Source organism: Callorhinus ursinus, unplaced genomic scaffold (assembly GCF_003265705.2).
Source record: "Callorhinus ursinus isolate GAN/ISIS: 27379988/994484 unplaced genomic scaffold, GSC_fseal_2.0 scaffold12, whole genome shotgun sequence".
NCBI lineage: Eukaryota > Metazoa > Chordata > Mammalia > Carnivora > Otariidae > Callorhinus > Callorhinus ursinus.
Window position 1 is genome coordinate 1,171,578 of NW_027397074.1, and position 24,543 is coordinate 1,196,120.

Here is a 24,543-nt window from a genome sequence, read left to right on the forward strand (position 1 = left end):
AAACAGGTTAAAGACTGTAGAGTCAGATGGCTTTCAATACTTCATACTGCTGTGAAGGACACCAGAGACAGTTTCATAAATCGATTTAGGTAAGATCAGATGATAGGCCACATGCCTTAGTTAACATGCTTTCCAGATTTGTGAATTACACATGGCAAGAAAAGGCAGTTAAGTGTAAGGATGACCGAATCAAGACAAAGAAAAAGACTGGAATAACAGGCATAAGTGAGCATCAGATTAAACCAAGGATAAAGGTTCAAAATCCTTTATTTAGGTTTATTTATATTTAGGCTTAAAAACTCAAAATTCCTCAAGCAAAAGATGTGAATTTTTCAACTGACTATAAACTCGATACGTGCTTTGAAAAAGAAAAAATAATTAAATTGATCCTAAAGAATTATATTAAACGAAGTAGATTACATATCAAAAACAAGTTCTCTCAATTATCCAGAGTATCATGCTTAGTTCTGAACACCATTTCCAAGTGATCCTGATAGAGGAGACCCAGATCAGAAGGATGACAACAAAGTAACGATCCGGGATCTACAAGCCCTGTGTAAGCAGCATTAAGGAAAGCAACAGAGATTCGAATATGAATGACACTCAGTCCTTGCCTTCAAGGAGTTTATGGTCCTGTAGGAAAGGCAGACATAAACAAATGCAATATACTGTTAATCAGCAGGCGATACAAAGATGCAGACATATACTCAAGACTCAAAGAAAGACTTGTACCTTCTCAGAAAAAAAGAAGTCTGGGCTAAAAAAGTAACTTCTAAGCTGACTTCTGAAAGGTATTAACACATGTTTACTCGGCAGTAATAATAAAAGCTAACACGTCCCATGCTATGCATTAAAGATGCACAGTCGATGAAAGAGCCATGACCTCTGACCTCAGGCAGTGGATGATTTAATGAGAGAGAGACAAGTGAACAAGAAAGATCAGTAAAGTGAGATAAATACTGTAGCAAGTACAGGTGCAATGGGACACTCAGCAAGAGTACCTAAGGGTTGTCAGGGAAGGCCCTGAGAGCAGAGACTGGGAGAGGGAAGTATGTTCCAAACAGAAGGCCTACAGATAAGAGAAACAACGTATTCTCTAAACAACTGGTATTTCGCTGTACCTAGAACATAGTTTGAGAGGGAGAAGGGCTAGAAATGAGGCTGGAGATTTTGAGCCAGGGCCACATCATGCTGGCCTTTCAGCAACATTGAAGATTTTGAATTTATCCACTAGTTACTGAAGGATTTTTAGCAGGGAAGGGACAGGATTACATTCTTGTTATAGGAGAGGACTTCAGCCACTCTGGGGAGATTAGATTAGAAAAACACGAAAAAAGTCAGAGACTTAGGGTAAGAAATGACACTGGCCTGAACTGGGATCTAAGCAGATGTGTGTAAAAAGGAGGCCATATTCGTGAGATGTGTGTCTTGTAGCATCACATTAGGACCCACTGTCGGACTCAGCAGGAGGCACGATGACATGACAGAAGTCACGTACAATTCCCAAACTTCCTGCTTAAGCCTCTAGATGTAGGGTGGAACTCTGAGATGAGAATACTACGAAAGAAACGGGTTTGGGTTTTGTTTATTTGGGGGTGAGAGAGGGAGGAGGGAGAGGAAAAGATTAAGTCACAAATTTACTGAATTCAGCGTCTGTGAGATCAGTAGAGATGCTAATAGGCGCTTAGATATAAAAGCCCAGAAATATCCAAGATGGCAGCATAGGAAGACCCTGAATTCACCTCCCACAGACAGATGGAATCTACACCTCCATATACAGCAATTCCTCTGAAAGAGCTGAGGAATGACTGAATGCTTCCGTACAAGGATAGCGGGACCACACAAAGAACAGGCGGAGAGCCTGAGACAATGGTAACAGTGGGAACCCGAACCCCAACATTACCAACTGCAAGAGGGAGGGACAGCACTGAGGAGCCACGAGCAAATATGCCCACCCTGGGGCACAGCAAAAAAGCACAACCCTTTAAAGAGCCAAATGACTATATAGTGAAGAAATGCTATAGCATAGGCTAAATGGTGGGGAAACTGCTGGAAATCTCTCCAGACCTGGAGAGGCTAACAAGTGCTATTGATTACGTTCCCTCTCCACCTTGATAGCGCAGACAGGAGCAGGGCCCAGGCGCCCTAAATGGCCTGCCGCCTCAGTGAGCCCTGGGCCTAGCCCACACCAGCTCCAGCCATCCCCCTCAAGGCCAAGGCACCCCCAGCTCCAGCCCACTTCAATGAGTAAATTATAAATTAAAAAAAAAAGTTAAGGGGACTCAATTAAAAAATGTAAAATATAGTAACAAGTACATAAAACATGGAAGGTGGGGGAATATAAACGAAGTCCTTTTAGATGTTCAAATTTAAGTGACCATCAACTTAATACAAACTGCTATATACGTAAGATGTTATATATGAACCACATGATAGCCACAAAAAAAACCTCTAACTGATACACAAAAAATAAAGAGAAAAAGCCAAGCCTAACACTAAAGTCATCAATCACAAGGAAAAAGAGCAAGAAAAGAAACAGAAAAACTACAAAAACAATGAGGAAACAATGAACAAAAAGGCACTAAGTATATAGCTATCAATAATTAAGTGTAGTCTTAATACTCCAACAAAAAATATAGGCTTGATGGAATGGACAAAAAAACAAGACCCATCTATCTGCTGCCTACAAGAGAATCATTTCAGACATAAAGACACCTGTAGACTGGAAGGGAAAGGATGGAAAACGATATTTCATGCAAACAGAAGCCAAAAAAAAAGCCAGGTTATCAATACTTACATTAGAGACGAAACAGACTTTAAAATAGACTGTAGAAGAGAAAAATGTTATATAAAAAAAAAAGATGCCTTAAGCAGTACCTTTTGGTTTGGAATTCTATAGAAAGTATCTTGGTTAAAAAAAAAAAAAGGATCCTGTCTGATACAGAAAGTTCTGGGGATGGAACTGTTTCTTGGCAAATCCAGCCACAGAACTCTTACTGCTGTATGTAGAAGACCTGACCTGTAGGAGCTGGAAGGTATCAGTGCTTCTCACATTGTAAAGCACTGGCTGAGGAAGGTGAAAGTTGTCTTTTTGAAGGATTTTTTTTTCCTTCTAGTTCTTTGGGTTTTGATTTGATATTTTAAGCTCCCTGGTTGAGTGTGTTGTCTTTGTTTTTGAGATCTACTCTATGTGTTGAATAACAAGCTATTTCCATTGTACTGTGCATTTTCTCATTTAATTGTTTGCTTTTAATAGTCATACAATGTTAAATATGAAGTGACCATACAATAGTTAGGAATTTCTTTACTTACAAAAATCACTGGAAATGATTAAATTGCTTTTCCCGTTCAAAAAGTAAAAATAGGGGCGCCTGGGTGGCTCAGTCGTCAAGCATCTGCCTTCGGCTCAGGTCATGATCCCAGGGTCCTGGGATCCAGCCCTGCATCGGGCTCCCTGCTCTGCGGGAAGCCTGCTTCTCCCTCTCCTGCTCCCCCTGCTTGTGTTCCCTCTCTGGCTGTCTCTCTCTCTATCAAATAAATAAAATCTTAAAAAAAAAAAAAAAAAAGACTGTAACAAGAGACAACGGCATCGCATAATGATAAAGGGATCAATCCAACAAGAGGATATAACAATTGTAAATATCTACGCACCCAATATTGGAGGACCTAAATGCATAAAACAAATATTAACAGACATAAAAGGAGAAACTGACAGTAACAGTAGGGGATAGCCAACTTGCACCAATGGAGAAAATCAGTAAAGAAATCGTGTCTTTGAACAAGACATTGAACTAAATGAACCTAACAGATATATATAGAACATCTGATCCAAAAACAACAAAATACATTCTTTTCAAGTGCACATGGAACATTCTCCAGGACAAATCACGTTAGGCCACAAAACAGTTCTCACCAAATTTAGAAGTATTTCGGGGCACTTGGGTGGCTCAGTCGGTTAAGTGTCTGCCTTTGGCTCGGGTCATGATCACAGGGTCCTGGGACCGAGCCCTGTGTTGGACTCCCTGCTCAGAAGGGAGTCTGCTTCTCTGTCTCTACTCTGCCCCATCCCCCGCTTGTGCTCAATCTCTTCTCTCTCGCTCTCAAATAAATAAAATCTTAAAAAAACAAAACAATCAATGGCTCAACAAAAAAAGCAAAAAGAAAATTAAAAAAATACATGGAGACAAGTGAAAACTAAAACACAATGGTGCAAAATCTTTGGCACACAGAGGAAGCAGTTCTAAGATGGAAATTGATAGCAATACAACCAAAAAGCAAGAAAAATCTCAAACAATCCAACCTTACAAAAGAAACTAGAAAGAAAAAAAAAAAAGCAAAGCCCAAAGTTAGTAAAAAGGAAAAAATCAGAGCAGAAATAAAAGAGATTAAAAAATAATAAAAATCAATGAAACTAAGAGCTTTCTTTGAAAAGAAAAATGAAATTGACAAACCTTTAGCCAGACCCAAGAAAAAAAGAGAGGGCCCAAATAAATGAAATGAGAAAGAGATGTAAAAACCAACACACAGAATTACAAAGGATTATAAGAGACAACAATGAAAAATTACATGCCAACAAACTGGACAACACAGAAGAAACGAAACCATTAAATTCCTAGAAACGTACAATCTTCCAAAACTAAATCAGGAAGAAAAGAGAACACCTGAACAGACTAATTACTAGTAACAAAACTGAATCTGTAACCAAAAGGAAGCTTCAGAAGCTAGGCAATATACTCTCAGATTGAGGTATGAAATAAATTGTTCTTCCTCCGAAAATCAAAAACAAAACAAATATCTCCCAACAAACAAAAAGTCCAGGACCAGATGGAGTTATAGGTAAATTCTACCGAACACTTAAAAAAGAGTTAAAGCCTATCTTCTTCAAACTATTCCAAAAAAACAGAATAGGAGGAAAGCTTCCAAATACATTCTATAAGACCAGCATTACTCTGATAACCAAACCAGACAAAGACACTTAAAAAAAAAAAAAAGAAAACTATAGGACAACATGCCTATGAACACAGATGCAAAAATCCAAAACAAATGCTTGGCAACCAAATTCAACAATACATTAGAAGAATGATTCACCACAACGAAATCAGATTTATTCTGGGGATGGTTTGATATCCTCAAATCAATGTGATATACCACGATAACAAAATGAAGGATAAAAATCATATGATGATCTCAATAGATGTAGAAAAAACATCTGACAAAATTCAACACCTGTTCATGATAAAAACTCTCAACAAAATAAGTTTAGAGGGAACATACCTCAACGTAATAAAGGTCATATATGACAAACCCACAGATAACATCATACTCAAGGGTAAAAAATGGAGAGCTTTTCCACTAAGACTGAAACAAGACAATGAAGACACCTTTATTCAACACAGCATTGGAAATCCTAGCCACAGAAATCAGACAAGAAATAAAAGGCATCCAAATTGATAAGAAAGAAGTAAAACTGTCACTATTTGCAGATGACATGACACTACACAAAGAAAACTAGACTCCACCAAAAAACTATCAGAAGGAATAAAAGGATTCAGTGAAGTTGCAGCATACAAAAATCAATATATACCAAGTGTCTGCATTTCTATACACTAATAACAAAGTGGCAGAAAGAGAAATTCAGAAAACAATTCTATTCACAATTGCACCAAAAAGAATAAAATACCTAGAAATAAAGTTAACCAAGAAGGTAAAAGACCTATACTCTGAAAGTTTTAAAATACTGATGACAGACCATGCTCACGGACCAGAAGAATATTGTTAAAATGTCCTTACTCCCCAAAGCAATCCACAGATTGAATGCAATCCCTATCAAAATACCAACAGTAATTTTCACAGAACTAAAACAAATAATCCTAAAATTTGTGTGGAACCAAAAAAGACCCATAATAGCCAAAACAATCTTGAGAAACAGAAACAAAGGTTGAGGTAACATAATCCTCAAGATATACTACAGATTTCAAGATATACTACAAAACTATAATAATCAAAAAAGTAAATTAATGGCACAGAAGAGACACACAGATCAATGGGACAAACTAGAAAGCCCAGAAATAAACCTATGTTTATACGGTCAATTAATTATGGTAAAGGAAGCAAGGATATGCAATGGGGAAAAGACAATCTCTTCAATAAATAGTGTTGGGAAAACTGGAAAGCCACACACCAAAGAATCAAACTGGATCACTTTCTTACACTGCACATAAAAATAAACTCAAAATAGACTAAAGAACTAATGTAAGACTGGAAACCATAAAATTCCTAGTAGAAAACATAGCTAGTAATCTCTCCGACATTAAGTCTTAGCAACATTTTTCTAGATTTGTCTCCTCAAAGGAAACAAAAACAAAAATAAACAACTGGGACTACACCAAGATAAAAAAGCTTTTGCACAGCAATGGAAACCATGAAAAAACAAAAAGGCAACTTACTGAATGGAGGAAGAAATTCACAAATGATATATCCTATAAGGAATATCCAAAATATATAAAGAACATACACAACTCAACATCAAAAATACAAATAATCCACTTAAAAACCAGGCAGAGGACGTGAACAGACACTTTTCCAAAGACATACAGTTGGCCAACAGACACGTGAAAAATGCTCAACATTACTAGCCATCAGGAAAATGCAAATCAAAACCACAATCAGATAATCACCTTACACCTGTCAGAATGGGTACTGAAAAGTGAGAAATAATAAGTGTTAGCAAAGATGTGGAGAAAAAGGAATCCTCATGCACTGCTGATGGGAATGTAAATTGGTGCAGCCACTGTGGAAGACAGTTTGGAGGTTCCTCAAAAAATTAAAAATAGAAATACCATACGATCCAGTAATCTGCTACTGAGTATTTACCCAAAGAAAAGGAAAACACTAATTCGAAAAGATATATATATGCACCCCTATGTTTAGTGCAGCATATTCACTATAGCCTAGATATGGAAGCAACCCAAGTGTCCTCTGATAAATGGATGAAGATGTACTTTTATACACAATGGAATATTATTCAGCCATAAAAAAGAATGGGTTTTTCCGAGCTGTAACAACATGGATGGACATAGAGGATATTATGCTAAGTGAAATAAGTCAGAGAGAAACAAATACCGTATGATTTCACTTATATGTGGAATCTAAAAAAAAAAAAAAAACAAACAAACAAACAACTGAACAAAAAAAGCAGAAACAAACCTGTAAATATACAGAATAAACTGGTGGTTGCCAGAGTGGAGGGGAGTGGGAGAGTTGGCAAAACGGGTCAAAGGGAGTGGGAGGTAGAGGCTTCCACTTACAAAATGAGTAAGTCATGGGGATAAATGGTACAGCATAGGAAATAATATAGTCAACAGTATTTTAACAGTGTTATATAGTGACAGATCGCAGCTGCATTTGTGGTGAGCACAGCCTAATATATAGAGTTACGGCATCACCACGCTGTATACCTGAAACTAATATAACACTATTATGTCAACTATACTTCATTTAAAAAAAAGAGAGAGAGTGAGTGAGTAGACTCACTCACTAAATTTAATCAGGACTACAGTTTTGTTAAGTAGGTATGATGATGGAACAAGGAGGTAAGGGACTCAAGAAGAGCAGCTACAGTGATGGACTATGGAATCTAAGCAGATCAGGAAAGTAGTCAAGACAGGAAATGGAGGGAGCAAAAACACAGAGGGTCCTAAGGACTAGGGCACCTTGGGTGGCTCAGTCGGTTGGGCATCTGACTCCTGATTTCAGCTCATGTCAAGATGTCAGGGTTCTGAGATCGAGCCCCACATTGGGCTCCGTGCCCAGTGCAGTCTGCTTGTCCCTCTCCATCCCCCCGATTGCTCTCTTTCTCTCTCATAAATAAATAAACAAACAAACAAACTTTTTTGGAAAAAAAAAAAAAAGGCGAGGTCACTGGTCATACAGGAAAGTCGCCTGACGGACAGGAAGGGAGAACAAAGTAGGCAGAAAGCATGAAATGGCAAGGTAGTCAGAGAGTTGCAAGCAGTCTGACAAAACGTAAGAGGGATCAAGGTGAGGACGGAGAGAGGGAGAAGAGCCACAGAAGCTTTATCTAAAATGCAGTTTGTTCAGAATGAGAACTATCTCCCGAAGGACTGACGGGCAGTCAGATTTGAGTATCTGAAGGGCCGTCAGACTTTAAAAAAAATCAATTCAGCTCTAGGGAACCAGAAGGGTGGCAGACACAGGGAAGCAGATTTCAAAATAAAAGAGAATGTCCTAATGACCAATGATTACATAAATAAATTGTCTTGAAAACTCTTTATGACTCAAGTGTTTAAGCAAACTCCATGTTGCTCTGCTTGCAAGGCTGTACAAAGAATCAAACAGGGGACCACGAAGTCCCTTCCAACTCCGTGAAGGCAATAAGAGAAGAAAAAGCATTACTTACCAATTCTACACCTATTACTCCTGCACCAATGACAACCATCTTTTCTGGAACTTTTTTTAAGGATAAAGCACCTGTAGATGACACTATTGCATCTTCATCAATCTATAATAAAATATATACAATCAAAATTATTTGGAAAAACCTGTTTTATAAACTGACCTCACAAAAAATACTAAGACATTTATTTGTTTTGAGGTATCTATGACTTCTATCCATAGACTCAATTTTATCAAATCCCATTAAAAATGCTCACTTAAAACTTCCATCATTTGGCATTTTAAAACAAAATGGTCGGTTTGAACCATCATGAATTCAAGTCCATCTTAATATAAAGTGTTCTATTCCTGGTCAAAATCACTGCAGAATAAAGACAGTCAGCTTCCCAAAGCTGAATGACTGTCAACATATAGTATTTCAGTTAGACATTTCTCAAAGTTCATAAACAGCATGAATAAAGTAGTTTCTGAAGGGAGGTTGCACTAGTCATAAAAAGCATACCGTGATTCCAGGAAAAGGAGTAACTTCTGAGCCTGTAGCTATAAGAATATTCTTTGTATCAATAACTTGAGTGCTGCCATCAGCTTTCGTAGCAGTGACCTGATTTTTGCCAGTTATCTTTCCATATCCATTTACATGGACAACCTTTATAAAAGAATGTTTATAGATTTACAAAGTTTAAAATGATTTTCATGATTTAAAAAAACATGATTAATAGGAAAAAAATACTCTATTAAATAACACATCCAATACAAAATGCTTCCTCACTTAGTAAGGCTACACATGGAGCAGCAAAAAATTGTTCTATATGTCAGAGAATCTATTTCAGGTTAGCATACAATTTTTAATTAAATAAATACCCCCAGAAAAAAACAAAACAATAAAACAAAACAAAAACAAAACAAAACCAAACCCAGCAGCCAAGTTTTAACAGAATCGCTCTATCACAGCTACCATACAATCCAGCCATTGCATTACTGGGTATTTACCCCAAAGATACAAATGTAGGGATCCGAAGGGGTACGTGCACCCCAATGTTTATAGCAGCAATGTCCACAATAGCCAAACTGTGGAAAGAGCCAAGATGTCCATCGACAGATGAATGGCTAAAGAAGATGTGGTATATATACACAATGGAATATTATGCAGCCATCAAAAGGAATGAGATCTTGCCATTTGCAACGACGTGGATGGAACTGGAGGGTGTTATGCTGAGTGAAATAAGTCAATCAGAGAAAGACATGGATCATATGACCTCACTGATATGAGGAATTCTTAATCTCAGGAAACAAACTGAGGGTTGCTGGAGTGGTGGGGGGTGGGAGGGATGGAGTGGCTGGGTGATAGACATTGGGGAGGGTATGTGCTATGGTGAGCGCTGTGAATTGTGCAAGACTGTTGAATCACAGATCTGTACTTCTGAAACAAATAATGCAACATATGTTAAGAAGAAAGAAAAAGAAGATAGGAGGGGAAGAATGAAGGGGAGTAAGTTGGAGGGGGAGACGAACCATGAGAGACGATGGACTCTGAAAAATAAACTGAGGTTTCTAGAGGGGAGGAGGGTAGGGGGATGGGTTAGCCTGGTGATGGGTATTAAAGCGGGCACATTCTTCGTGGAGCACTGGGTGTTATGCACAAACAATGAATCATGGAACACTACGTCAAGAACTAATGATGTAATGTATGGTGATTAACATAACAATAAAAAATTTAAAAAAAAAGACTCACTCTATCAGCATGTTTAATGTGTACGTACAATAAAGCAGACGTCTGCACGTTAAATCACTGACCTTATTCTGTTTGAATAAGTGGGCAATTCCACCAGTTAAAGCTTTTACTGCTGTACTCTTCTGCTCCATCATCTTCTCCAAATTCAAGCGAACTTCAGACACTGTGGTTTGTTAAAGAAATGTTTAGTCCTTAGCTAAATTCTTGAAGCAAGAGGCTATTTTTCACTAATCAAAGTCTGGAAAATTTCAGCCTAATGCTTACAGAACTGTATAAAAGGCAGTATTAAAACTTTTAAGTATAGTAACTGATACAGTAATCGTAGTTGGCAAAAAGACCAACAGCATCATATCTCAATAAATAGAACCATTCAAACACTGTAAAAAGTCCACCTTTGGGAAAAATTCAGTCCAAAACAGACATTATATCCCACTGTGGCAACATATTCTCCAAACACCTTATGATGATAGGTCTGGATGAGATTTAAATAGAAATGGCAAAGTAAAACATCACCTGAAATTTTAAGTAAAAAGAAACAACTATTTCATGAAACAAAAACTAACAAAAATAATCATCTGAAAACTTTAAATGTAAAAATGTAATATAAAAGAGTTTAATAAACTGGATTTAATCACTCATTTAACTCAGAACTCTGAAGCTACAGTATAACAAGATAAAGCTGCTCAACTCAACACAACTTCAGAAAAGGGGTATCTCAGCAATCAGCTCATGCAAGCAACACGTATCTCAGAGATAAGGAAACAGAGACCCTGAGTGATTGGGTTGACCTGGGGCCAAAGGGCTACAACAGGAAGCTTTGCCTACCATGCAGGTTCTCTTGACTAACCCTGTCTCTTCTTTCCTGAGGAAGGAAAGAACGCATTCATTCCACCTTTCATCTACTTTGATCTATTTGCTATAGTGTTCACCTCTATACCCATTGGACTGCCTACAACAGCCCATTCTTTCAGAAGTCTACTGCTACAAACAAATGAAGGAAAAATTATTACCCCTCCCCACCCTCTGGTATGTTTAAGCTCTCCCTAGAACCCCAACCCTTCTGGAAGTATCTGTCAACAACTGCTGAGAAAGGATGAAATGAAAACCGCCCAAAAAGAATGGTAGGAGACAAGATATACAAAATTAAAATGGAATGTCCTCCTTTTACATTGTGCTGCACCCCCCCTTCTTTGTTCTTCCCCCTACCAACAACTAAGTAGACCAACCTACCTACCTACTTACCTTCCTTCCTTCTCTGCCCATAGCACTCAGGAATCCAGTGCCAACTCCCCACCCCAGTATCTCCAGGTTTCAGGGAAATTAAAACTGATTCTTCCCACACATACAGCAGACTTCACACCAAAGTTGTCAAAGGAACAGAAGATATCATAGTAAAAATCTGGATTTAAGCCCTCTTAAGTAAATCTCTCTACATTTTTAAGATCTTCTTTTACTCTTTCCTCAATAAAATATATGTTACACACTCAGACAGACATACATAAGGCTGTAGCCAAAAGAGTCAAGTCAAGCATGGCTGGTAAACTGCTAAACATGAAGGATATACTTACTTTCAATTCCCCTAGATGCAAAATCTTTTCCATGGGCCATATGGTAATAATGAGAGTTATTTAATAAAGCCTAAATAGATAAAATGATCAATGTTGATAATAAGACTATATACAATCAAAAAGCACTTAAGAAATGACACTCCCTGCATGGAATAATACAAACAATTCAGTTTCTGTTTTTATTAACCTGAGCAAAATAATAATGACATAAAAAACGTTCAACAAGCAGGAATGAAAAACAAAACACCTTTACTTTCTTTAAAATTAAAGGAATAAGTATACTCTTCAGGGTGGCAGGTTTTGAAAAAGGCTTTCATGTCTACATACATAAAACACCTAAGGGAAGAATTTACTACCTATTACCTGTTTCACTGGTAAAGGAAAGCAGAAGAGAAAAAAATGGAACATCAGAGCCTGTTTGAATGGAAAGGCTGGGTATTCTAAGAAGCAATTTCAGGAACATATGGCAAACTGGTACAGCACTGTTTAAGCTTTACCAAGGAAAACATGTTTTTAATCAACCATAGCTGTTTATTTTTTTAATAACTCTACTAGCCTCATGTTCTAGTCCTAATACATCCTTCTAATCGGTGGCTAAAGAAAAACACCACTGCACTGTACAAAACAGATGCTCACCTTAGAAGGAATGCAACCAACATTCAAGCACGTTCCCCCAAGCGTTTCATTTTTCTCAACGCAGACTGTCTACAACCAAAGAAAACATCATTTAACTGGAGACATTCACTAAAATTCCCACATCTGCCTTAATTCTTCTACAGAACAAGTTACTGAAGCCGTGTTTCTAAGAATGAAACAGACAGTACTTTAAAATGTACCATTTCAGAAATAATGCTATATGCGGGCTAACTCAAAGTGAATTATGCTCAGAGACATTTTTGTTTAACATTATCAAACACATGCTCATAGTCCTATTACTGTAGCTCCCAAGTGGAATTAGAAGCCAAATGTACAAAGTATTGGGGGAAGGAGGGAATAATGGATTTCACTATTTCATGAGAGCACCGCAACTGAACATCTTCATTTGTCTCAGGCCTAAATATAATTTAGAGAATAAACAAAAATTTACCATTCCTATTAATGTGCAAAGTATTTTGTGAATATGATCAACTCTTCCCAAATAACATTGTATCAACACCTCATTTAGGCTAAACCTTACCTTGAAGCCCAACTGGGCAGCTTTGATAGCAGCGACATATCCTCCAGGACCAGAACCTATCACTGTTACATCAGCATCAACTATAATAAAAGCAAATTGATATAAACAGTAAATTGCTTAATACTGACCAAAAACAGTGTATTAAAAAAAAAAATCTGACATTTTAAACCTCCAAGAAAGTACAAAATAACCAGCATTTTCTACACAGTACTATTTCATTCCTAGGCACGTGACGTTCTTTGACATAACTGAAAATGGCACAGATTTTTAAATTTCATTTTCTATTTGTTCATTAAGGCATATGGAAATACAACTCAGTTCTTCTTTTTCTAAGATTTATTTATTTGAGAGTGCGTGCACACGTGCATGCGAGTAGGGGGAGGGGCAGAGGGAGAGAGAATCTTCAGTAGACTCGCTGACGAGTGCAGAGCCTGATGAAGGGATCGGATCTCACAACCATGACCTGAGCTGAAACCAAGAGTCGTACCCTCAACAGACTAAGCCACCCAAGTGCCCAACATCCGAGTTCTATATCCACTGTATCCACTGACCTTCCTAAATTCCACACTGTTTTACTTAAAAATAACAAGACAGGTTTTTAGTGACACTGAAAGACATTATCTGTATGAGGGAAAGAGCTTTGTTTTTTTTTTAAAGATTTTATTTATTTGAGAGAGACACAGAGCGCAATAGAACACAAGCAGGGGGAGAGGGAGAAGCAGGTTCTGTGCTGAGCAGGGAGCCCAATGCTGAAGCTCAATCCCAGGACCCTGGGATCATGACCTGAGCCAAAGGCAGACGCTTAACCAACTGAGCCACCTAGGCGCCCCAGGAAAGAGCTTTGGAATCTGACATACTTGGCTTCAAATCTCAGCTCTGCCATTTATTAGTTGCATGACCAAAGGACTTAATTTTTCCATCATAAAGGAACAATAACATTGCCTTAAATGATTTATTTAATGTTAGGATTAAGTAAGACAATTATCTGTATAATAACTTAGTACTACCAATAAATTTAAGACTGATTACACCCCTTTCAGGCACTTCTGAGATAGAGAGAAAAATCAGCTTCCCTGTAATAGATGGTAAACATGTTTTGAACTTTATTTGAATCCTGATAAATTTTGTATAGTTTATGATAACGGGCTAACCAGAACAGTAAATGAACTATTCTGGATAGTCACCATATAAAGATACAAAATTTAAACTGAACTTTGAATCAGCAACGTTAGGAATGTAATAATTATGGAATGTAATAATTACAACATAAATGGAAAAGTCCAATTATTCCCATTGTTCTCAAGCCAACTTCAAATAAAGCCTTAAGAGTTAGAAGACAGTCTCCCTTCCATCTCCTCCCCCTCCACTGTCCTTACAACCCCAAGCATTTAGCAGTTTGTGATGCATTTTCACATCTATTATCCTGTTTGATTCTTGGAACTTCCTAGGAGGAGGAATGCCTTCTAACTGACACTTCACAGATAAGAAACCTAGGTTCAAAGAGGCCAATTAACTTGTCCAAGGTCACCTAGCAAGGGAGTAGCAGAGACAAAATTTAAGCTTTTGTCTTTACTTCCAGTGGTCATTCCATTATTCAACAGTATCCTATTCTCAAATTTAAACTATCATAAACTAAAACCCTGAGAGCAATAATCAAGTGTTATAATTACTAGCTATCTGATCTGAGGAGAGTAGTTTAACCAATTTTACTTTCAGTTGCCCTATCTGCAAAATAAAGACCACAAAAAAACCCTCCTTCATAGGGTGGCAATACAGAATAAAACAGCATATATAAATAGCTTAGCATAGTACCTGGAACATACATAAGTATTTGCTATATGGTAGCTATATTCTGACCTATGAAGATGGCAATTTTAATTTCTGGTCACCCCGTTCCCAACAGAGCAGTGCTAGTATCATCAAAAAATCTTTGCTGGCCTGAAAAGAATCACAGAACCTCAGCGTAGGATGTTATCTAATAAGAAGTTATCCAACTGACAAAATCTAAGAATTCTTCCTCCTGAATAAATAAAAGGAGTGATTCTCTTTGGTTATATCAGATGATAATTAGGATTACTCAGTACATGAAAAAAAAATATAGCTGGTCCAATACATGAAAAAAGTATTGCTCCAATTTTCACTGATACATTTGTGCTCTTTGGCTACACTGCTTGTTCAGAATTGAGCATACAATAAAATGTATATCTATTTTCAAGTTTTGAACCAAATGATGGCCTAAATTTGGGTTCTAATTTTTAATGCACAGTAATGAAACACAAGTTACACAATTTTTTTTGAATTAACATCATTTCTGATTAAAATATGTTTATTGAGTAAATTTAAATACAGAAAAGCCAAAAATGTTGAGTTTCATTTCCCAATGTGATCTTAGATTTTTTTTTCCTTAACTATACAAAATAGCAGAAATTCAGGACTATTCACCTCTCACTGCAGATATTAGATGTACCATTCCATCAGAACACCACTAACATGCTTCGGAGCACAAAAAAAGAAGGGAAAAAGGTAAAGTGTTTATCTAAAGACCAATCAGCCGAGAATACAGGAGGGTGTGATTCTGTAACAAACATTCAAAAGCAAGCCAGCACCTAGGGGATATCTCCAATATACTTGGAAATGTATCAAAAAAGGTGGACTGATGGATACACGGATGAACAGATCTGTGATAACTTAAGTATAGTAAAATGTTAGTGGAAGAATCTGAGTGTTCACTGTAAAATTCTTAGAACTTTTCTAAATGTTTCCAATTTTTCATAATAAAATATTGGAAAAACCAACCAGTTGGCTCTCACCTGTACCAAAAGCTGCATGCAAGTGAAAATCAGGATACAGACAAATAGTTCAATGAAACAGATCAAGGAATACTTGATGGAAAATTTTACAAAATTAGCATTAGCTTTTCAGAGTGAGAAAAAAAACTGAACAGGATACATAAACTGGTATCATGAGAGAAAGATGACTAAGTTAGAAATATGACAGAAGACATTTGGATAGCAATCTGCATTTTAGTAGGCAGTGAACTATCTGGAGAAAGCTATCAGGTCCATACTTTAAAAAAAATGCTGTGTCCAATTAGGGGTGATTGACTTCAACAGACATGGCAGTTAATACCAGGAAATGAACTGAAGGAGAAAAAGCAGGAAAAAGTATTCTACAAATGTTACTTATCATAACATTGTGAGGAAAATAAGCATAGGATGTTATTAAGGCTACCACTGAAATCAGGTGTCAAGTTACAAATCAATTACAGTCATCAACAAATTGCAAGATGTATACTAAGAAGTCAAGTCTGAGATAATATCTACCATATGGGTAACTTACTCTGTACCAGGCAGTGAGCTAAATGTTTCATGTTGTCTTATTTAAGCCTCCCTACTTCTCTATGACACAATTATTATACCGCCATTTGACAGAAAATAAGTCTAAGAGTAACTAAATAACCTGCATTAAGCTGACCAACTAGTAAATGATGTAGCCAGGTTTCAAAGCAGGTTCCTTATATTCAGAAGCCTTTGCTCCAATACCTTTCTGTTCTAATGCCATCAAAAACACTCAGATGGGGCGCCTGGGTGGCTCAGTTGGTTAAGCGATTGCCTTTGGCTCAGGTCATGATCCTGGAGTCCCAGAATCGAGTCCTACATCAGGCTCCCTGCTCAGCATGGAGTCTGCTTCTCCCTCTGACCCTCTTCCCTCTCGTGCTCTCATTCTCTCTCTCTCTCTCTCAAATAAATAAAATCTTAAAAAAAAAAACAACACTCAGATGGTCCCATAATCTCCAGGGCAATCAGGAACTCCAACTAAAATGACAAGAAGCTCCTTCATTATCATAATGAAAATAACAAATATTTGTGAATACCTACTTTTTGTGGAAATCACTGCCTTCAATAACCTGACATAGTTAGGGAAAACAGGCACATATCAAAATACAGATAAATCAAGCTTATTTTTAAAAATAATAAAAGGAATAAGAAAAGAGATATCTTTGAAGGAGCAAGATGGCAGAGGAGTAGGAGACCTAAATTTCATCTGGTACCAGGAATTCAGCTAGATACGGATCAAACCATTCTGAACACCTACGAACTCAACAGGAGATCAAAGAAAAGAATAGCAGCAACTCTGTAGAGAAAAGCGACCACCTGGAAGGTAGGATGTGTGGAGAAGTGAATCGGAAGGTGATATTCGGGAGGATAGACGGCGGGAGAGGGGGCCTCCATGGGCCGCTATGGCGAGTGATAGAGCAGCGGAGCACAGAATCGGAACTTTTAGAAGTCGGCTCCGCTGAGGGGCATTGCTCCAGCGGCTAAGACCGGGGGTGGAACCCTCGCTGGGACAGTGTGGTCTGAGGACCCTCGGGGTCACAGGAAGACCGGGGGTGCCTGAGTGTAGCAGAGCTCCGGGGGTATCAGAGCAGGGAACCCGGCTGCAGAGACAGAACGGAGGAGTAGGTTCTCAGTTCGGGGTTGCCACAGACTGTGATCCGCAGCACAATCGGGCCACTGGCTCTTCCAGCAGGGACCCAACAAGCGGCAGATCCGGGGACACTCCCTTTCCTGCCCCGGGAGGAGCGGCGTGAAAGCGCACCGCAGGAATATGCTGGGTTTGGAGACTCCACACCTGGCAGGGTGCCAGAGATAGAAACGCTCGGTCACAGGCCAGGTGAGCACGGAGTGCGGCCAGACACAAGGGAGACGGGAGTGACTGACTGCTTTTTTCTGGGGGCTGAGGAGCAGGTCCCCGAGTTCTCGGCTCCTCCGGGGCGGAGATTGGGAAGCCGTCATTTTCACTCTCGTCCTCCAAAGCTGTACCAAAAGCTTGCAGGGAACAAAAAGCTCCTGAGGGCAAACCTGAGCAGATTACTTAGCCCCCACCGACAAGGGCGGGGCAATTCCGCCTCAGCCAAAGACATCTGGGAACCACGGCAAGAGGCCCCTCCCCCAGAAGACCAGCAAGAACAGCCCACCAAGACGAAGTTTACTCATCAGTGAGAAGGTGCGAACTCCAGCGCTAGGGGAATACTGCACATAGAATGCATGGCTTTTTCCCCATGATTGTTTAGTCTTTCAAAGTTAATTTTTTTAATTTTTCTTTTTCCCTTTTCAACCAAAATCTTATCAATCCCTTTTTTAAAAAAATCTTTTTTATTCTTCATTTTTAGAGTCATAGTCTATCCCTTCATAATAGTTAACCTTATTTTTGGTATATATATATATAAGTTGTTCTCCTTTAAAATTTTGGGATACAGTTTCTTCTAACAGACCAAAATATACCCTAAATCTCTAGTGTATGGCTTTGTTCTAGTCTCCTGCCTGATCACAGTCTCTCCCTTTTTTTAAAAAAATCCTCTTCTTTTTTCAACTTATCAATTCCTTTTATAAAATCTTTTATAATTTCCATCTTTACAGTCATATTCCATCCCTTCATCGTATTTACCCTTATTTTTCTACATATATAAGTTTTCCTTTCTTTAAAATTTTGGGAAGCACTTTCTTCTAACAGACCAAAATACACCCAAAATCTAGTGTGTGGCACTGATCTATGCACCAGCCTGATCATAGCTGATCATATTCTGTTTTTTATCTTTTTTTCCTTTTTTTTTCTTTCCCTTTTTTTCCCCCCGGTTTCAGGTCTTTTCTGATTTGTTTAGTGTATATTTTCTGGGGTCGTTGTTACCATTAGCATTTTGTTCTCTCATTCATCTATTCTCCTCTGGACAAGATGACAAGATGGAAAAAATCACCTCAACAAAAAGAACAAGACGCAGTACCGACTGCCAGGGACCTAATCAATACGGACATTAGTAAGATGTCGGAACTAGAGTTCACAATGACGATTTTAAAGATACTGGCTGGACTTGAAAAAAGCGTGGAAGATATTAGAGAAACCCTTTCTGGAGAAATAAAAGAACTAAAATCTAACCAAGTTGAAATCAAAAAGGCTATTAATGAGGTGCAATCAAAAATGGAGGCTCTAACTGCTAGGATAAATGAGGCAGAAGAGAGAATTAGTGATACAAGACCAAATGATGGAAAATAAAGAAGGTGAAAAAAAGAAAGATAAACAACTACTGGATCACGAGGGCAGAATTCGAGAGATAAGCGATACCATAAGATGAAACATTAGAAAAATTGGGATCCCAGAAGAAGAAGAAAGAGAGAGGGGGGCAGAAGGTATACTGAAGCAAATTATAGCAGAGAACTTCCCTAATTTGGGGAAGGAAACAGGCATCAAAATCCAGGAGGCACAGAGAACCCCCCTCAAAATCAATAAAAATAGGTCAACACCCCCATATCTAATAGTAAAACTTACGAGTCTCAGAGACAAAGAGAAAATCCTGAAAGCAGCTCGGAAGAAGAGATATGTAACCTACAATGGTAGAAACATTAGATTGGCAACAGACCTATCCAGAGACCTGGCAGGACAGAAAGGACTGGCATGATATCTTCAGAGCACTAAACGAGAAAAATATGCAGCCAAGAATACTATACCCAGCCAGGCTGTCATTGAAAATAGAAGGAGAGATAAAAAGCTTCCAGAACAAACAAAAACTAAAGGAATTTGCAAACGCGAAACCAGCCCTACAAGAAATACTGAAAGGGGTCCTCTAAGCAAAGAGAGAGCCTAGAAGCAGCATAGATCAGAAAGGAACACAGACAATATACAGTAACATTCACCTTACAGGCAATAAAATTGCACTAAATTCATCTCTTTCAGTAGTTACCCTGAATGTAAATGGGCTAAATGCCCCAATCAAAAGACACAGGGTATCAGACTGGATAAAAAAACAAGACCCATAGATATGCTGTCTGCAAGAGACTCATTTTAGACCCAAAGATACCTCCAGATTGAAACTGAGGGGGTGGAAAACCATTTACCATGCTAATGGACACGAAAAGAAAGCTGGGGGGGGGGGGCAATCCTTATATCAGACAAATTAGATTTTAAAACAAAGACTATAATAAGAGATGAGGAAGGACACTATATCCTACTTAAAGGGTCTATCCAACAAGAAGATCTAACAATTGTAAATATCTATGCCCCGAACATGGGAGCAGCCACTTATATAAACCAATTAATAACAAAAGCAAAGAAACACATTGACAACAATAATAGTGGGGGACTTTGACACCCCCCTGACTGAAATGGACAGATCATCTAAGCAAAATATCAACAAGGAAATAAAAACTTTAAATGACACACTGAACCAAATGGACTTCACAGATATATTCAGAACATTCCATCCCAAAACAAGAGAATACACATTCTTCTCTAGTGCCCATGGAACATTCTCCAGAATAGATCACATCCTAGGTCACAAATCAGGTCTCAACCGGTACCAAAAGACTGGGATCATTCCCTGCATTATTTTCAGACCACAATGCTTTGAAACTAGAACTCAATCACAAGAGGAAAGTTGGAAAGAACTCAATTACATGGAGGCTAAAGAGCATCCTACTAAAGAATGAATGAGTCAACCAGGAAATTAAAGAAGAATTTTAAAAATTCATGAAAACAAATGAAAATGAAAATACAACTATTCAAAATATTTGGGATGCAGCAAAGGCAGTCCCTAAGAGGAAAGTATATAGCAATACAAGCCTTTCTCAAGAAACAAGAAAGGTCTCAAATACACAACCTAACCCTACACCTAAAGGAGCTAGAGAAAGAACAGCAAATAAAGCCTAAACCCAGCAGGAGAAGAGAAATAGTAAAGATCAGAGCAGAAATCAATGAAATAGAAACCAAAAGAACAGTAGAAGAGATCAACAAAACCAGGAGCTGGTTCTTTGAAAGAATTAACAAGATTGATAAACCCCTGGCGAAAGGACCCAAGTAAAGTCATGAATGAGAGCTCAAAACTAACACCAAAGAAATACAAACAATTATAAGAACATATTATGAGCAACTATATGCCAGCAAATTAGATAACCTGGAAGAAATGGATGCATTCCTAGAGATGTATCAACTACCGAAACTGAACCAGGAAGAAATAGAAAACCTGAACAGACCTATAACCACTAAGGAAATTGAAGCAGTCATCAACAATCTCCCAACAAACAAAAGCCCAGGGCCAGATGCTTCCCAGGGGAATTCTACCAAACATTTAAAGAAGAATTAATACCTATTCTTCTGAAACTGTTCCAAAGAATAGAAATGGAAGGAAAACTTCCAAACTTGTTTTATGAGGCCACCATTACCTTGATCCCAAAACCAGACAAAGATCCCATTAAAAAGGAGAATTACAGACCAATATCCTTGATGAACATGGATGCAAAAATTCTCACCAAAATACTAGCCAATAGGATCCAACAGTACATTAAAAGGATTATTCACCACAACCAAGTGGGATTTATCCCTGGGCTACAAGGTTGGTTCAACATCTGCAAATCAATGTGATATAAAACATTAACAAAAGAAAGAACAAGAACCATATGATCCTCTCAATAGATGCAGAAAAAGCATTTGACAAAGTACAGCACCCTTTCTTGATCAAAACTCTTCAGAGTATAGGGATAGAGAGTACGTACCTCAATATCATAAAAGCCATCTATGAAAAGCCCACAGCGAATATCATTCTCAATGGGGAAAAACTGAGAGCTTTCCCCCTAAGGTCAGGAACACGGCAGGGATGTCCACTATCACCACTGCTATTCAACATAGTGTTAGAGGTCCTAGCCACAGCAATCTGACAATAAAAAGAAATAAAAGGCATCCAAATTGGCAAAGAAGTCAAACTCTCACTCTTTGCAGATGATAGGATACTTTATGTGGAAAACCCAAAAGACTCCACCCCAAAACTGCTAGAACTCATACAGGAATTCAGTCAAGTGGCAGGATATAAAAATCAATGCACAGAAATCAGTGGCCTTCCTATACACCAACAACAAGACAGAAGAAAGAGAAATCAAGGAGTCGACCCCATTTACAATTGCACCCAAAGCCATAAGATACCTAGGAATAAATCTAACCAAAGAGGCAAACGATCTGTACTCAGAAAACTATAAAATACTCATGAAAGAAATTGAGGAAGACACAAAGAAATGGAAAAACGTTCCATGCTCATGGATTGGAAGAACAAATATTGTGAAGATGTCAATGCTACCTAGAGCAATCTACACATTTAATGCTATCGCTATCAAAATACCATCCACTTTTTTCAAAGAAATGGAACATATAACCTAAAACTTGTATGGAACCAGAAAAGACCCCGAATAGATAGAGAAATGTTGAAAAAGAAAAGCAAAGCTGGCGGCATCACAATTTCGGACTTCCAGCTCTATTACAAAGCTGTCATCATCAAGACAGTATGGTACTGGCACAAAAACAGACACAGAGATCAATGGAACAGAATCGAGAGCCCAGAAATGGACCCTCAACTCTATGGTCAACTGATCTTCGACAAAGCAGGTAAGAATGTCCAATGGAGAGTTTGCCCGGTGGTAGGCTGCGACTCCATCTCCCACCCAGACTTCTTCACCACCACAACCAAGGAAGGATATGATATGAGACGAGTGGACATAACTGCTTTAGAACAAAGGAAATTAACTTTTGATACCCATGCACTGGTTCAGGATTTGGAAACTCATGGATTTGACAAAGCACAAGCAGAAACAATTGTATCAGCATTAACCACTTTATCAAATGTCAGCCTGGATAGTATCTACAAGGAGATGGTTACTCGAGCTCAACAGGAAATAACAGTACAACAACTAATGTCTCATTTGGACTCCATCAGGAAAGACATGGTCATCCTAGAAAAAAGTGAATTTGCAAATCTGAGAGCAGAGAATCAGAAAATGAAAACTGAATTGGAACAAGTTAAGCAGCAACTGAAAAATGAAACCAGTCAAATCAGAGCAGATAATAAACTGGACATCAACCTACAAAGAAGCAGAGTAACTGATATGTTTACAGATCAAGAAAAGAAACTTATGGAAGCAACCACAGATTTTACCAGCAAGGATACCAAAACCAGAAGTATTATTTCTGAGACCAGTAATAAAATTGACACTGGAATTGCTTCTTTGAAAACACTGATGGAGTCTAACAAGCTTGAGACAATTTGTTACCTTGCAGCCTCAGTGTTTACTTGCCTGGCAATAGCATTGGGATTTTACAGAATCTGGAAATAGTAGAGCTACCATATTATGCTGCTGTGGATTTAGAACACTACACCAGGATGCATTTATTCTGAACATGGAAGTTGTGGCAGATACTCAATACAAGGTTATTCAGAGTACATATGGATGTACATACATTTAATAAATGTATGTACATACATTTAATAATGTACATTAAATGTACATACATTTAATAAATATTAAAAAATATTTTAAAATGGGAAGATGTGCTTTGAGTTTGTGTTTTTTATGTGTCTTTATTTTATTATGTTGAAAAGCTGTCATTCAAAACCTGATTGATTTGAGATAGAGGCTTTTTGTCTTTATCCTTTTCATAGTTCATAGAAACTGATCAAGAGTTTTCTTGTGTTTGCTTGAACAATGTATTTCATAATGTCTGCTGCAAATTTAAAAACTATTCCCAAGCCTACATACTTGTAACTGTATTCAGCTTCCCTGGTAACTACTGCAGTTACCTTTTCTTAGAAAATAAAATCTTGTTTTAACAACAAAAAAAAGAATGTCCAATGGAAAAAAAACAGTCTCTTCAACAAATGGTGTTGGGAAAATTGGACAGCCACATGCAGAAGAATGAAACTGGATCATTTCCTCACACCACACACAAAAATAGACTCAAAATTGTTGAACGACCTAAATGTGAGACAAGAGTCCATCAACATCCTAAAGGAGAACACAGGCAGCAACCTCTTCGACCTCAGCCGCAGCAACTTCTTCCTAGAAATATTGCCAAAGGCAAGGGAAGCAAGGGCAAAAATGAACTATTGGGATTTCATCAAGATAAAAAGCTTTTGCACAGCAAAAGAAATGGTCCACAAAACCAAAAGACAACCGACAGAATGGGAGAAAATATTTGCAAATGACATATCAGATAAAGGGCTAGTATCCCAAAATCTATAAAGAACTTCTCAATCTCAACACCCAAAGAACAAATGATCCAATCAAGAAATGGGCAGAAGACATGAACAGACATTTTTCCAAAGAAGACATCCAAATGGCCAACAGACACATGAAAAAGTGCTCAACATCACTTGGCATCAGGGAAATCCAAATCAAAACCTCAATGAGATACCACCTCACACCAGTCAGAATGGCTAAAATTAACAAGTCAGGAAACGACAGATGTTGGCGAGGATGCAGAGAAAGGGGAACCTTCTTACACTGTTGGTGGGAATGCAAGCTGGTGCAGCCACTCTGGAAAACAGTATGGAGGCTCCTCAAAAAGTTGAAAATAGAGCTGCCCTACGACCCAGCAATTGCACTACTGTGTATTTACCCCAAAGATACAAATGTGATCCAAAGGGGTACGTGCACCCCGATGTTTATAGCAGCAATGTCCACAATAGCCAAACTATGGAAAGAGCCAAGATATCCATCGACAGATGAATGGATAAAGAAGATGTGGCGTATATATACAATGGAGTATTATGCATCCATCAAAAGGAATGAAATCTTGCCATTTGCAACGACGTGGATGGAACTGGAGGGTGTTATGCT

The 24,543-nt window shown here is 38.1% G+C and overlaps 2 protein-coding genes across 2 annotated transcripts in view; one reads left to right on the top strand and one right to left on the bottom strand.

Moving 5' to 3' along the window:
- DLD (dihydrolipoamide dehydrogenase) overlaps window positions 1-24,543 on the bottom strand; it is a 39,258-nt gene that overhangs the window by 7,466 nt on the left and 7,249 nt on the right. Inside the window, exons 3-8 of the mRNA XM_025872669.2 lie at window positions 12,893-12,972; window positions 12,352-12,420; window positions 11,716-11,785; window positions 10,210-10,310; window positions 8,918-9,061; window positions 8,420-8,521 (exon numbers count right to left, since the gene is read on the bottom strand). Of these exons, the coding sequence (XP_025728454.1) occupies window positions 8,420-8,521; window positions 8,918-9,061; window positions 10,210-10,310; window positions 11,716-11,785; window positions 12,352-12,420; window positions 12,893-12,972 (566 nt within the window). The remainder of the gene's footprint in view (window positions 1-8,419; window positions 8,522-8,917; window positions 9,062-10,209; window positions 10,311-11,715; window positions 11,786-12,351; window positions 12,421-12,892; window positions 12,973-24,543) is intronic.
- LOC112824753 (coiled-coil domain-containing protein 90B, mitochondrial) lies at window positions 22,380-23,149 on the top strand. Its single transcript, XM_025872670.1, has one exon. It carries the CDS (start codon window positions 22,411-22,413, stop codon window positions 23,038-23,040), a length of 630 nt encoding a protein of 209 aa, XP_025728455.1. The 5' UTR covers window positions 22,380-22,410; the 3' UTR covers window positions 23,041-23,149.

Excerpts from the sequence above, each read along its gene's own strand:
- LOC112824753 (XM_025872670.1), top strand. The coding sequence starts at position 22,411 with ATGAGACGAGTGGACATAACTGCTTTAGAACAAAGGAAATTAACTTTT.